This window comes from Seriola aureovittata, chromosome 18 (assembly GCF_021018895.1).
Source record: "Seriola aureovittata isolate HTS-2021-v1 ecotype China chromosome 18, ASM2101889v1, whole genome shotgun sequence".
Classification (NCBI taxonomy): Eukaryota; Metazoa; Chordata; class Actinopteri; order Carangiformes; family Carangidae; genus Seriola; species Seriola aureovittata.
The window spans coordinates 3,292,054-3,308,679 of NC_079381.1; the positions used below are offsets into that span (position 1 = coordinate 3,292,054).

General features: G+C 41.5%; 1 protein-coding gene across 1 annotated transcript in view; it reads left to right on the forward strand.

Moving 5' to 3' along the window:
- Positions 1-1,873: 1,873 nt before the first annotated feature.
- Positions 1,874-16,626, forward strand: part of onecut2 (one cut homeobox 2) — a 36,102-nt gene continuing 21,349 nt past the window's right edge. The window contains exon 1 of the mRNA XM_056402832.1: positions 1,874-3,762. Coding sequence (XP_056258807.1) covers positions 2,535-3,762 — 1,228 coding nt within the window. The 5' untranslated portion in view covers positions 1,874-2,534. The remainder of the gene's footprint in view (positions 3,763-16,626) is intronic.

The following is a 16,626-nucleotide window of genomic DNA, read 5'->3' on the forward strand; positions in this document are numbered from 1 at the left end:
TATGTCATTTTGTGTTGTTACTTCCTTATTCATGCAATTCAAAACAGTTATGACATGCCATGTTATTAGCATGTTGTGTTGTGCCATGTCATGTGCATTGCTTCATCTTACATCACATTATGTCACAGTTCATGTCATGTAATGTGACATTATGTCCTGACATTAGTCGTCATGCCTTGTCATTTCATGTTGTGCTATGCCGTGTCATCACATGTTATATTCTCCCACGTCATGTCACATTGTCATGTCACGCATCACACTACCAGATATGTCACATCATACTATTCTGCATCATCAAGACACGTATAGTCACATTATCTCATTTCAGTATCATATCAGTACATTTCCCATCATATTATTAGATGGTGTTTCATTTCATTTTATAGTGTCATGTCACGTGACATGACACTATGACACACCATCTCATGATAATATACCATGTTATGATATCATATGTCATGTTATGATACTGTGTCATCCTATATTATATGCAACCTGTCACGTTGCATCACGTCAGGCTGTGGTGTGTCACTGTTAATGTGAGATACACTACTGGTCTGGACCACCGATTTCCACTATTTGATGAGTTTCACTTTCTATTTGTCCTCAAGTTGCATTCAAGTGCTGTGGGGAAGTCCAACATTAAACACAAAAGTTGGAAGCTGGCACTTTGTGACGAATAAGAAAAGGGAAATGTTCAAGATTCGGGTCGTCTGTCACATTAGTCCTGGTTTCATCATGTGTTTGTTATGTGTTATTTCCTGTCACCTCAACAATCAGAGGCAGCAGGTGATGAGAGGTGAGACCAGATCAAATTTTAATGAACCCTGTGGGCAAATGGCTTCTCTGCAGGAGCAGCAGAGGACAACAAAAAGCAGCGTCCTCGGTTTGCTGCAAAGAATTCACAGATTAACGATGGATTGTGTCTTTTTCAGTGAAGGAGAATATGTGCAGGATGTAAATGTGCATCACTGACTCTCCACACAGACACTGCAGGATGCTTTCAGCCTCCCGGCCGTCTGCATAAAGGCTGAATTAATATCACATTCATTTCCCTCTGACCCCCATAAGTAGACTGCAAATTTTTCCTCACGCCTTTTTCCGCAGCATGAACATAACAACTCCCTACAGGAATTTTACAGCAAAATTATATGAATATTAATGATTGTTGTGAATTTTCAGTAGCTGATCATTTTCTATATTTCCTTTGAATTTCAAAAATAAAAACATTGAAATAAACTGCCTTTCTTTTTCTTTTTTCTCAGTTGTTTTATTGATTAAATGATTTATATTAAAGGATTTAAAAATAAAATGGGATAACTTTGATCAGTTTCGATGGAGGACACCTTGAGTACGTGCCACAAATCTCTGTATAAAATACGACAGAGAAAGCTGAGAAAGCTTTTTCACCACATGATCCATTCTGTAGCTTTTGATCATCACATATTCTTCAAAAGCAAATTGTAGATATTAAGATTGACACTTAAAGGACTTCTCATCCATGTTTGTCTTAAAAACAAATGGTCAAACTCAGTGGCTGATGAAGATCATGTGATATGTTCAAAAGCACCAGAACAGCTACTAAATGCACTGGGGACATGATACTGCTGTTTCTGATGAGAAGAATAAACTGTGAAACTCTCTAGCTACAGAAATACTTTGATTAATCCCATTAAGATTTGACCAGTAACAACAGGAGAAATCAGTATTTATATGCACAGAATGAATTTTCCTTTCAAAACCAAGAAGAGATTCAAACAAGGACACACACTCACGTGGTGCCATACACATGGTATAAATCTTTATTGTGATATCACAGAAATGTTATAGGAAAGAATCTTGATAACTCCAATGTGAATTTATAAAACTATCAATTAGAAATAAGGATAATATAGGAGAAAATGAAATGTATAATATGATCGCTTTACACTCACATTTCAGTCCTACAGACAAGTTACTACAGTTATATTAACAGAATATTATAAATACTGTACAATAATGATGTTTCATTCAAATCCCACCCGGAGCATCTTCACTGTCCACGCCGCTGCATCCAGCAAAGACGTTGATTGGCCAGCCGGTCCGGGAGCCACGCCCTCCCTATCCCTGCCGGCCACTATCATCGGCCGCTGCCCCATCAGTCAGGAGGGTGCAGCCCCTCCATCCGAGCCCGCTTCCCCCCCTCCTCCTCACGCAGCACGTTGGGTTGAGCGGTCGGCTAGGGGACCGTGGACAGCTCCCGTCTGAGGAGCAGAGTAACGCAAGAGGAGGAGAGGGCTGGATATGGGGGAGCCACCGCACAGGCCCGTATGATCGAGATAAAAACACTTTTTTCATGTGCACACACCGGGGAAAATACACAAAGACACGGAGCTGGAGAGGCCTTAGGAGGACGGGGAAACAACCGAGGGAGTGAAGGAAGAGGGGGAATACGACTACTGACCCATCCCGGCGCATCAGGGGAGAAGCGGCGAGAGAAAGGAGGAGAAGGAGAGATAATTCCGCTCGACCTGATGGACTGAGAGGACAGATGAATGAAGACTGCCTACACTAACGCCTATAGATGCCTGGCCAAGGATCTGGACGCTTACGCCATGAACACGGACATGACAATGGACGGCATTGGCAGCCTGCATGGCGGGGTGGCGGTGAGCTCCGTGGCCCCTGATGCTGAGCTGATGACCGGCCACAGCCCGCACCACGGCCGCGGGAGCTCGGTAGCAGCGGGGGGACACGGGGCGGCGGCGGCGGCAGCGGCGGCGGCGGCGTCCACCCTGCGGATACACCAGGACCTGGCCGCCGCCGCCGCGTCATCCCGCTCCGCCATGGTGTCAGGCATGGCCACGATACTGGACGGCAGCGGGGAGTACCGGCCGGAGCTGTCCCTGCCGCTGCACCACGCCATGAGCGTGCCCTGCGACACGTCCTCTCCCGGGATGGGGATGAGCGGCACCTACACCACCTTAACCCCGCTGCAGCCGCTGCCCCCCATCTCCACCGTGTCGGACAAGTTTCACCACCATCACCATCACCACCACCACCAGCGGCTCTCCGGGAACGTGAGCGGGAGCTTCACCCTGATGCGGGACGAGCGGGGACTACCGGGCATGAACAACCTCTACAGCCCGTACCACAAGGACCACATGTCCGGGATGGGTCAGAGTCTGTCCCCGGTGCTGGGCAACGGCCTGGGCTCCATACACAACACCCAACAGGGTCTCCACAATTACGGCACGGCAACGCACGGAGGCCACGACAAGATGCTGAACTTCGACGCGCACCACACCGCCTCCATGCTGGCCAGAGGGGATCACCACCAGCACCGAGGCCTCGGTGGCCCGGCGGGCGGGATGATGCCGCACCTGAACGGGATGCACCACCCGGGGCACCCGGCTGCCTCCTCGGCGGGTCACCACCCCCACTCCCACCTCCAGTCTCCATCCCACGGGCCCGTGTTGGCTTCCACCCGGGAAAGACCGCCCTCCTCCTCGGGGACGCAGGGGGGGAACAGTTCGGGGCAGCTGGAAGAAATCAACACCAAGGAGGTAGCGCAGAGGATCACGGCGGAGCTGAAAAGGTACAGCATCCCCCAGGCCATCTTCGCCCAGAGGGTGCTGTGCCGCTCCCAGGGGACCCTGTCGGACCTGCTGAGGAACCCCAAACCCTGGAGTAAACTAAAGTCAGGCCGGGAGACCTTCAGGAGGATGTGGAAGTGGCTGCAGGAGCCCGAGTTTCAGAGGATGTCGGCCCTCAGACTGGCAGGTAAGAGCAGAAATACCTCTCTGCCGGGCTGGTGTTGTGGTTTACTTTGTGCCTCTGGACAAGAAAAGGAATTTAAACTTACCACAGGAAAAAACAAAACGATTTTTCCCACAATCACTAATTTTCTTTGGTCTCTCCACCTTTCTCTGGCTTTGTTTTGGCGCTTCCTCGTGTTTCCTCTTCTCCAATTTAGGTGAATGAAATTTATTTAGAATCACTGGTGTTATGATTACCATTATTGATCAATAACAAAAAGAGATCGATACGAAATGACAAGGTCATGGGATTTCCCTCCAACAGTCCCCCCTCTCTCTCTCTCTCTGCTCTGTTCACTAACCCATATTTTATTTTCATGTCCTGCTCACAACACATTTCACTCACATCACTTCACTATCCTGCTCTTAATTGCTCTTCATTAAAGACTTAAAATAAACTGTGAAGATGTTAGGAAAAAAAAATTTTAAAAGGGAGGAAAAATAGGAAAGATTAGATTTGGGGGATTTTGCACAGAATTGAAGGATTAATCCATTTAACATTCAAGCTGTTTGTTGTTTTTGGATGATTTAAATCACTGGGATACAGTGTTTATTCTCAGTGTTGTGTTTTTACTTAAGGGACTGCATTATCCAGCTGGTGTTATTACTGCCATTAGCCCCTTAACAGCTCATTGTATTATGGCATGATCAGGGAGAGAGGTGAGAGAAAGCATTCAGAGATGGCCGCAGGAGCGTTTCTGATTGATTGTGAGGAGCTTGAAGTGATCAGAAGGCTGTGACACAAACATGAAGGTTTGTAGCATCAGTGGGTCTGGTGCCCCCTCTAGTGAGAGACTTGGTTTCTGTCCCAACAACATGCCTCTATTGTCTGCAGGGGACAGCAGCAGCAGCAGCAGCAGAATAAAAAGGATCAGGTGGCTCTTAAAGATCAGGTTGAGAGTGGATTATATGGAGCCCAGGCCATTGGCCAATTTGCAGGAATATTGTAACATAAACAGTTTTAATGTTGTTGTTTGTCATTTAGTTTTTAATCATATGTGATGTTTTTTTTATGCAGATTTTAAAATCTGCAGGTGATTAATGAAGCTTTCATTTCACATGGTCTGTAAAAGGCACAAGTGAAAAAAGAGCATTTGCATTCATCAGATTTATTATGAGGCTTTAACCAGTGTGAAAGAATTTGTTCTCGTCTTCAGCTCTTTTCTAACAGCACCGTTTAAATAAATCTGCTGTTAATGTGAAGCAGCTTAAAGACAACACGAGTTCAAGTTAATGCTGTTTCCAGTTTGTGACTTTCCCGGCGTTGTATCAACGGGCCTAAACTGAGTGGATTTCAGCGTGGTGTCCATGTTTCCTTTCACATTGTTTCCCCCTTTTGTTTTCAACTTATACTTACTGCCAAGCTCAGCATGTTGCACAGTATAAATACAATATCAGTTCAATTTCATGTCAGTTTTTCTTTATTCACTGTCCTGCTGCCTTTGTGTGGTTTTTGCTGCATGTGCATATATATAGATGTATATAAAAAACAAGTCATTCAGTGACACAGAAGATTAAAAACAAAAGCTTAATTAAAATAATAAAAAAAAGGGTCATCTGATAAAGAGAGGGAGGAGTGTGAGGGAAGTGTATAGTCAAAAACAGTGAAGCATGTGTTGAATAATCTTCTTGCATTAACAGGCCTATTGTTGGATTGTTGGATAAAACCTGTTTTGCTTTGTCAAATTATTTATTTATTTTAAAAACGAGGGGAAATGTTCTCAATCACCAGCAGAACGTTGACTGGACAGTGATTTCAGTTGCCGTTAGTTGTAAAACTTGTGGATGTGTGTGGGCCCAGATGGAATTAGAGCCTCGGGATCGTTGGGAATATCACCATCAAACCTGTTTTCCAGTTTGAGACAAACAGCAGACTGAGCAACTTTGCTTCAGAGTATTTTATTGATTGAGGGAAAATGGTTCAAAACTTGAGACTCAAAAGCAAAATGAAACAATCTGTTAAAATAGAGAATCGCAACATTGTGTGCGTATGTGAGTCTGGTTGTCAGGAACCGACAAACAGTTATTATGTGCAGACACACAGGAGGCCATACACATAGGAAAATGTAGGTACAGTGGCTGTGGTGGGGTTGGTCCAAAAGTACATGGTGGTGCTGGAATAAATATCACATTTATATCTAGTTATTTCTTTCTTTGAATAAAATGAGGACTATCAAATAATGCTGTCAAACAGTAACTAGCAGTGTTCCTTTCCTCAAAGATTATGCAAACAGCGAAGAGCGAGAATAATGTAAAGTGAGAAATCCACTTGACTTCCCCTTTCATTTTATATGTTACTGTTCAGTGAAAACCACGTATCTCTGTGTGTGATCTGGAGTCTAGTTTTCAGATAAACAGGTGGGTTGAAGCCAACGTCTTTGGCAAAAAAAAAAAAAAACCTTCTATAAGCCACTAAATGACCCTAAAATATACGTTTTCACGAAGCTTGAACTAGATATAAAAACAAGAATTTGTTTAGGCTCCATTTTATACATGGATGTTGGAGATACATGGTTTTCATTGGACTGTGCATTACCGCAATTATGACTCATGCAGAGTAGAGGCTGACTGTACAGCTACAGTTAGTAAAAGACTTCCATTATCACACTGTGATATTTTTTATATTGAATATTAAATGATTTTTTACATATTTTCAGGCAGCAATAACACAGTCCTGTGGTGTGTCAATATGGTATCACAATAAAAGCAATTAACCATTAGTATTATATACAAATGTATGAATAAATATCCTGTATATATATTTTAAACAAAACATACACATCAAAATGACAGCATAGAAAAATCTAAAGTATATAAAAATATATTTAAAAATGCAATGATGATTTAATGGACACAAGGTGAAGTTTAACATGTACCATGCCATTCCTAAAATATTCCTAAATGGAGAGTTATGGTGTGTGTCTTGATTTTAATGACTATAATACTAACCTTAGAAATGACCTGACTCATGTTGTCGTTGTATTTCATAAAGTATCAATAATTTTGCTGCTATAAGATAAAAACTTTATCGATCCTCAGGAAGGAAATGTAGCATTTCAGCAGCAGAAGAAAGAGATGAGAGACCGGAGAGGGAGAGAGTGGTAGAAAAGTGTGGCCTATAAAAAACAAATATCTGACAGAGTAGATACTGATACAGTATTTTATACAGAATATACACCCATCAGCCACAACATTGCGACAGGTAACTGGTTTCTAAGAGTTCATTCTGAACCATTAGTAATTTGATTTAAAAAAGTAATTTGTAGTTGCAATTATTTTCCACGGCTTCATGGCTTCACCCAGTCAAAAAACACACAGATCAGTCACAACATTAAAACCACTCAGCTGTTTTAATGTGGTGGCTGATCAGCGCACCGTTGTATGAATTGATTTTACAGCTAATTTACAAAGTGTATTCCCTATAATATTTGATTAAGGGAGATTTAAAATGTCACTGAAATAACTGTAATAATTCTAAAATGACCAACTCATCATTTCTTACTTTGTATTCAGTGTTACTCTCAGTATTAATTGATCTAATGTGTCTATTTTATTTTCTATTTAGTGAATAAAACAAACAGCAATATTTTTACTTAATATGTAATATTCCCAAATTATTCCTAAAATAACTGTTTTTGTTTTTATGACATCACAGACAGAACTGTACAATAGTCCTTCATTTTACCACTGGGTCTCAGTGTGTTTGTGGTGTTTTAATAGTTTAAGGAGATCGTGTCATATTCCAAATCAATTCTTTTAAACATGCACCACAGTGTCATGTGACATATCACCACTGAATCTTCTGATATTTTGTGGCTGCATCATATCACAGTATTTGGTCATAATATCTGTTCAGTATCTTTTTTTTCTTTTTTTTAGATTTAGTGTGGTTGTTTCTGAAGTGAGGCAGAAGAGGCAGGATTTATGGTGTAAATGGAACTTGCTTTTTGCTGAACAGATTCTTATAAAAAAAAAAAAAAGAATCAATCCAAAGCGGTGTTTTCTTTTCTTTTAATTTTTTTCATTTATTTATTTTGTTAATTAGTAGATATCCTGGTTGTCAGAAAACGGATTTGAAATCTGTATTTAAATGGTTCTAATTTCCTGGCTTGATTTGACCTAACATATTTTAAATGTGTGTTAACATGCTGATGTGGATATGGAGATTATCTCTGCAGGAGATTACTGTTTTTCGGAGCTGCTATTTGGTGATATAGGTTAATAGGAAATGACATGAGTGATGTTGAGTGGAGGGTGGAGCTGGAGGAGAGGGGGGGGGGGGGGGGGGCATTCATGCGATCTGCACCGCCGTGTGCTGTACGATGTCAGCATGCAGATACACACTGAACAGCCTCACACTGACAACAAGAAGCTCTCGCCGGCTGCTCCGTGTGACACGCTCTTTTGTTTTTTAAAGGGTCCTGCATCCACTAATCAATCCTCCAATTATTCACTCCAGCTGGATATTTATATATATATTTTTTACATTAGTGCCAGTACAATGCAGTACCTGAGCTCTGCTACAATACCAGATATCTTTCTTTTTCATTTGCTTCATTTTGAGGAACAAAAACACAAACTGGCATTGCACTTATGTTTTCACCTTAGCCATTAGGTCAATGAGAGACCTGTTGTTTTTAACTTTTTAATTTATGGGATTAAAGAACTAAAAACATTTCTGATTTACATTCTGTATCGTCCCAGCAAACTAGTCAACAGTGATGTCATCAGTAAAGCCATTTTTTTGTATTTATTGTAAATCAGTTTTCACAAATTTGATCATTTTATTGTCAAATTATTATTATTATTAATCTATGTTCTGAATTGAAATTTTAAGTAATAATTTTGGATTTATCTTTGGATCTATATCTATTGTGATTAATCAGATGATGATCAGCTGTGAGAGAAAGAAGGGGTGGGACTGAGTTTTGGTTTTTGTCTTGGCAAACGTGTTGGGAAAGTGTGAGAGACGGGGAGTCAGTACAGTCTTTGACCTCACGTTGGATTTTGTGGGAAGCGTAAATAAATCGGCCAAATGAAGGCAACAGAATGAGCGACTGAAGCGTCGTGGTTTGGGCTGTTTAACGAAGGGGATTAACAGATTAAAAGACGTAAAACGAACAGGCCACCACAGTCGTTATGTCATTATCTAAAAGAAAACTTGTATTGGGAAGTCTTCTGTGCAGCGACCCCCAAACCCCCGAGTCTGAAGGTAAAGAAATAGAAATGTAAAGGTAAGGCACTAGGTTGCAACTTGCATTATACAGAAACCTTTGATGAGTTAAATCCAGCCTCTGTTGCTGCTTGGCTAATGGTAGGATGAAGTTAGGTTTTCCTTTGTTAAGCTTTAAATGAAGGAAATTGAATCAAGTCACTTTTGGATTTTTGATCAATTCAGCAGTTGGTGCAGAGTTTTCCTTTTGATTTCAACAATAACCAAACGTGCTCAGCCTGGCCAATCAAAATGACTTAACTGGCAGTAAGACGTCGCTGGCTGCAGGATGGTTGGTGACTGCCTTGTCAGATAACAAGAGGAGTTTGGCTAGCGGCTAACATGATCATTCACAGCTTTTGCAGGTGACTTCTTCCTCATTGTTGTGTCTGCTCTTTGCAGATGTTCATGGTGCAGCGACAGTTCTGATTGGTTCAACTTTGACCAGTTCTGCACAGCCACCGACATTTCGAGGCTGTCCTGTTAAAAAAAAAAACAGCCCATGGGTCACCTGTGCAGCAGGTTATTATGACCCATAGTTACGTTTTGTTGCTAGGCGACATCTAGTGGTGGTAGTTATGATGACAGGAGCAAAGGGAAAAGTGCGGAGACGTAGTTTAAACAGAGACAAAGGCCACGTCAGGAGGAGGAGGTGGATGGATGAATATGACACATGAGAGCGCTGCTCCATTCCCATAACAAACTAGCTGTTCATGTTGTTGCTATTATCTATGAGCGTTCGACAAAGTTAATTACGTTGTTATTGCTGTAACCATGACAACAAAGATTGTCTAATGTTGAGGCGGTACTTATTTTAACCCATATTACGATCTTTTTCTAAACCTTACCAAGTCAGTTTGTCGTTATTATAGTAACCGTGATAACCGAGGTTCGGTTCTCAGGAGTCGTATCAGAGGGTTGAAAAACACAACCTGTGCGGTTGTTCAGGTTGGAGGATTTGCAGAACAGTTCATCACTACTTGAACTGAAAGATGGACAAAAAATAATCACTTATGTTTCTGAATTTCCAGAACTGAAACTGAACTGAAATTGGCCTCACATAGATAGATAGATAGATAGATAGATAGATAGATAGATAGATAGATAGATAGATAGATAGATACTTTATTTATCAACTAAGGGAAATTCAGATTCACATTGAGACCAGACAAAAAAATTAACTCGGAAACAGTGACTTACTGCTAGCTACTTTAGCATTGCAGCTAAGGGGGTGCTGTTTTAATTTCACAGTGGTACAAGACCCTCGTTTTTCCACTGTAATGTGAACACATGTGCTGAGTTAAGCTAAGCCTGTCCTAGACCTGTCTCGATAGCATATAAAAGAGACAGCTTTGGAGATAATGGCCTAGTGATTCCTCCATGTTTAAGATATTTTTTTTACATACAACAAAAATACTAATTGGTTCCTTTGAGGTTTTAATCTGGAACTGTAAATAATATGAAAATATGCTTTTATATTCAGTTGAACTCAGAGCTCTCTAAAATTACTGTAGAAACAGAGGGAGCTTCAATTCCTAGATCAACAGCACTACAAGAAACCAATAGAGCTGAGGTCAAAGGTCAGAGCTGCAACACTCAGACAATAGATCGAGCAAATATTCCCCTGACCCTGAGACGAGCACAGAGGAGGGAGAGGAGCAGCGTGCAGGGGGGGGATATAAGAGAGCTGGGAGATGAGGTTGTTTTTGGTTTTTGTCTTGCTGAGTCTGCTGTTACATTAGCTGCACTCACGTTCTGTATGTTCATAACAGGGGAAATAATAACGTGGTAATAATTATGTTGTGAATCCCATCACATCACATTCTCTTTGTCTCCACTCATCTCTCTCTGCATCTGTGTCCACCTCTATAACTGAGTCTCTTGATGTAATCCTGTGTAGACGTGAAATGGTTAATGGTTGATTAATCAATTAGTTGACCAACACAAAACTAAAGGGTTGTCTGTTTTGCTAAATCATCTATCCATTTACTTTATTGATACTTTGGGTTGGGGGATGGTTTTATGGGTTTGGCTCGGCCCCTTTAGGCTGCTCCTAGACTTCTGAATCCTCGCCCGCATCCCCACTGTTTTTACAGCGATTCAGTTAGAGCTGGTGTTGTGCTCATTGAGGACTGTTGCTGACTACCTATAGCTACATCCATGGAAAACTGTAACAGACACAAATGGCCAGAATAAAGATATTTCAGACTGGTTTGTAGTGTTGGTCCAGTCTTAGTTTTGCTCTCAGACCAGTCGAATGAAAGTAAAAAAAACAAAGACAGACTAATTTTAAGACAAAAGCATTAGACACCTTACCCCCAGGGTAACTCAGGCCAAAGACCAATGTTACCATGGTAACACTCAATGACACCTGCACTGACCAGTAGCAGCAAACAACAAAAAAACAAGAACACATGGCTCATCATTTGAGGTTTGCTGACATTGTCATGAAGAGAGAAGCCATTTTTTTTCCAAATCAGGTTTTTTATTTTATTGTTTCACTTTTCAAACACTTTTGTAACTGTTGAAATCTTCCAGTAGACAAACGTTCGCTGCTGTGGTAAATGGAGATCAGTGGTTGGATGTGGTTCCCCGGTCGGCCATTTTTGTAATATTGAAAAAAAAGTCTTAATTTACCCAGAATTCATTGTACCACAGTCTGGCTTAAGATAATCAAGAATGAAACTGCTTTGTACGACAGGATTTAGACGTCTATCTGAAGTCTGACTGTTGTGTTCAGAAGTCACAAACCGGGCCCCTGATGTGAACACAATGTCAAACTGAATAATGAAGTGAAACAAAATGGCATTTTAATCTGATTATCAGCCCCTTCGTTCCAAAGAATAGAAATCTTAATGCTACAGCTCCAGTGAGTGTTTGTCCCTTTACTGTTTCAACATGGCAGTGCCCCTGCACAAAGCCAGCTCCATAAAGAAATGGTTTTTCACAGTTTGATGTAGAAGAACTTGACTGGCCTGCGCTGAGTTCTGAGCTCAGACCCATTCAACACTTTCCAGATGACAGCCAGGTTACAAAATCTTGTCGGCATCCGCCCCATAACAACGGAGGCTATTACAGCAGCAGATTAATGCCCATGGTTCTGGGATGATATGTTCAATCACAGGTGTCCACAAACCTGTGGCCACCTAGTCTAAGTGCAGTACTGACAAAACAGGCTCCATGAGGTTTACAATGTGAGTGTACAGCCATTAGTGCACAGTAGAAAAACAAATCTGTATAAATATCACACCCTGTGTCTCCTTCTCCTTCTGCCTCATTGTGAATCTGTTTCTTTTACTTGCCATCTTTCTCCTCTCCCTTGGACCTGTGTCTTGCTCTCTCTCTCTCTCTCTCTCTCTCTCTCTTTTGGGGGGAGGTATTATGTGATTGTCGGGGGAATTGAACACAAGAGCAGAGGCAGCAGCGGCCCAATGAATTATTGATGGGAATCTCGGCGTGACCCGCCTCGGTCTGCTCACTTCACTTCTTCTTCACCTCGCAGCCGGGTTAACCAGGCAAAATGGAGGGGGGAGAGAGAGAGAGAGAGAGAGAGAGAGCGAGAGGGAGAGGAGGAGTCCATTGTTTGGTTGGAGGATGCTGCCTGCCTGTGACTGCAAGTGAATTATGGATGAAAAGAAAACGATGCTCAAATCAGTGTTAGAATAGCTCACATAAAGGCTGAGTACAAATAGCAGATTGCAGCAGAAAACAAACCTGGACTCTTATAGTTCACATGATAAATTCACATTCCCACAGCACTAATTCCATCAGTTCACCAACCGAGCCGTTTCATTCTATCTTCCTCCTTTGAGCGTAAATGCTGCTCTCGTTGAAATTCAAATCACTTTTACTATCCTGTATGATCATGTGTCAGTGTTGTGGTTCCCTGCAAGAAGCTCATAATTGACTTTTATCTGGTTTTAAGCCTCATACACTTTTTACACCTTGGTTTTCAACTCTATATTTGATCTAGGGCTGGGCGATAAACCGATAGCAATAATTATTTTGAAATAATTTTCCTCAATAGAAACATTAAAAATGTTTGATAAATGTTTGATATAATTCATTTCCATGTGTATAGCACTCAAAAATGAAAAAGATTTTGATTTCAATCATGCATATATTATCATATTTTGAATGTTTGTACATCACAGTTTTTAAATGTTCTGCTGTTTAGCAAGTGTTTCTCATGTTCTGACTAAATAGAACAGTTTAAAACCACAATTGAGTGTCTGGTTTCTTCAGCTTTCACTCAGGAGCAAAAATCAGCCTTTAAACCTGAAGGAAATAACAATGTGGCATTTATCTTGATAAATATTGATATTGACTGATATGGACATTTTTATCGTGATACCAATTTTGGCCATATTTCCCAGCCCTAATCTGAACCAGATGAAGGATTTTAGTCGTCGGACGCCTGGATCTGAAGTTATCAGAGAAACAAGCTGAGGAAATGTTAGTTGTGGAGAGGAGGACACCTCTGTGGATCATTCAGCTGCTGGTAAAAACCTGCTGAACGTCTGCTTCATAAGTTTTCAGAGTAACAATCAGAACAAAGGTTAGCATCAATCTCAGCTCCAGCTCTTCCCTGAGTCTCTGTCCTCCGTACAGCGTCGCTCAAACTCTGACTTTAAATGTTAAACTGCTTCATTCAGTGTTTTTAACGGTTAAAATCACAGGGTCTGTTTGATTTCCTGAACCACTGACACTGAAGGAATCCAAACCGGGAGGAGCTTACGGTAATGGTGGGGAAGACAACAACTCCCATGATACCACGCTATTTTGTGACATCACCCAACACCATCTTTTGATATTGTTTTGATTTAAACCCCTAGAGGCAGAAGTAACAGACTGTGTTTTTAAGTTGCAGTCATTGAAACTCAACCCTTCCTACATGTTTCACATTGAAGGCCAACATTATAAACTCTGAGCTGCTGGAAGACTTAGTGGCAATGAAGGAACAAGGCTCACTGATGAAGATGGGATTTGTCCACAAAAAGAAAAATATAGATTATCACATGACGTATCCTTTAATGTCCACTTAGAGTCAAATTGTTCAGAAAATCTGAATGACTGAACCTAAATATTTTCCATTTTACGTATCCTGCTTCAAGCAGACATAGTGCATTATTAATGAGTCGGACTCTGCTTTATGACACGGATTACCAGCAGTTACTCTGTGTGTGTGTCTTACAGTCTCAGACTGTGGGAATACAGTCTGTGTCCGTTTTCAGGGTTTGTGTTCTGACCTCTGCATATTCACAGGCTGCTATCGATCTGTAATAATGGATTTAAGGCTGCTGAGAGGAGACTTTTGATGTTTGTTTGTGTGTCAGCGTGAGAAGATTTGACAGAAGCTGTTATGCGGGCGCTGGGGAGTACGACTGCATATTTGAAAAAAAGTTGTATAAAGCCTTTTGTGTCTCCAGAAGGAGCTGTGTGAAGTTTGATAAATGATGATGAAGTCATTGTTCTGAGGCTGAAGACTACGAGTTTGAAAATGTAAAGAGTCTCGGTGTGTGCGAGTGAGAAAGAAGTGAGTTCACCAGACCTGTGTAGCCCGCTCCTCTTCTCTGGCTGATGCAACCAGCACAGCACACTAGGGATGGGCATTTTCAGTCATTTCAATATTCTAGTACTCTCATTACCTTATCAACGAGTACTTCAAGGAGTACTTGAGTATTCGCAATATATTTTATTTTACCGTCAAAAACGGAATACTGGAGGTCAGCGTCCGACCACGCCAGGTTTAACGCCTCATATCTTGAACTGCACGGTGTTGTCTTCTTTTCTATCAAAGTATTACCCGACATCACTTTCCCTAATCACGGCTGCCATGATGCACGTAACGCTACCTTAGTAGAACTAATGTAGCCAAAAAAAAAACACGTGCGCAGGTGCGCGAGTAATGAAACGCTTCTCAAATAATGACGTCAACAGCACACACAGTCCATTAGCATTTTGAGTAATATGGCCACCAGGTTTTGACAAGAAAGAGGAATGTGTGGAGTGTGAGTGTGTGAGTACTCTGTTAACCAATGTGTTTTAGTGCTTAAACCTAACTGAACCTTATCCATAAAGGATTAGAAAATGTTATGTTTATATTAATTATTTTTATATTATTTTAATATGTTTTGGAATTTAGTGACAGCATGATGCAGGAGTGAAGACTTGTTGCTTTGTGTCCATGAACTACAAGATATTACACCGTTACCACCTGGAATCTGTATCCTCATATCTTACCTGGATCAGGTAAAACACCTGTAAATGCACAAAGAATACACTGCAGTCAGAATGTGATCAGATCATCCACCGCACATCTAATAGTGTGTGTAAAAGACATCTTTACAGTTTGACCACAGTATGCTTGTCTTTGTTTGGCGTAGACCTCATACAGCAGCACTGCTTCAAGAAACAAGTTTCCTCAGTTCTGATTACTCTCTAACAGTACATGTTATGCTGATATTCTACATTGCTTCACTAGACCTAAGACAGTATATCCCCTTTTCCACTGCTCAAAAAACCTGCTAAGACCTGCTAATATTTGGATTTTGTTGGCAATGGAAAAGGGTTCAATCAGTTCAAATGGCTCTGCAGTAGATGCAGGTATTTATCGGCTCCAGCTCCAATTGGCATTGATGTAAACACAAGCCCCTGATGAACACGCTCATTTTCGCTCCTTTTCCTGCCCTAACATCCTCAGAGACACTGTAGACAGACCTGTCACCTGTCCAGCACAGTGCTGTTAAACCGGAAACACTGAGGCAACACTGCACCCTGGCATGAAAGAGTGAGCTGCAGCCTCGACATAAGTTTTAAAAACACACAATCACCGATCTAAGCGTCTCACACTGAGGCTCCGACACTCTTACAGTAACTTTTTGCAGTTGTGTCCTCAAACCGAACAGAAAGGCTAACTCAACTGGCAGTGCTTTAACAGGTTTACCTGCGTTTAAAGAACCCACTTATAACTGCTAAATTTAGTGGAAAATTTGGGGTATTACCGTACAATGCCGATGCCTTCTGCTATCTTTGTCAGTCATATTACCATCATCTTGCTCATTAAAGTGGTCCCACGAGAGTATTCCACATTGCTTCCTTTGACCTAAGACATTATGTGTTGTCTCCCAGCTCTGCCTACCTAATTTGCATATTGAAATCACAGTGTGGTCAGAATTAAGATACCAACTTCTGAGTAAATGCAGAAGTTAGAGATCAGATATCATTATCTAGCAGGTGAACAACAGGGGAAGATTCCAGCCACACATCTGCATGATTTTGCCTTTGTTTCATTTATGTAGAGACGCTGGCTGCAGCAAAGCACCGACCTCTTTATCAAATCTGTAAACTCCAAACATCAGCCTCGTGTGTTCAGAGTCTCCACAACCTTCACTGTAGCTCCCAATAAGAATATCAAAGGAATAGTGTAGTGATTTTTCGTTAAGACTGTCCACACCAATTATGGTGCTCCGGCGATGTTGGAGCAATAGAAATGCGGCTGGGGCCGTCTGAGCGGCTCGGGTTCAGAGGAGAAAATGGTCCTGTCGCTGCTTTATTACGGCGGTCAAATCAAACGTGACACCTGGACTCTGAGCTCATCGAGGCGGCGCACAATCA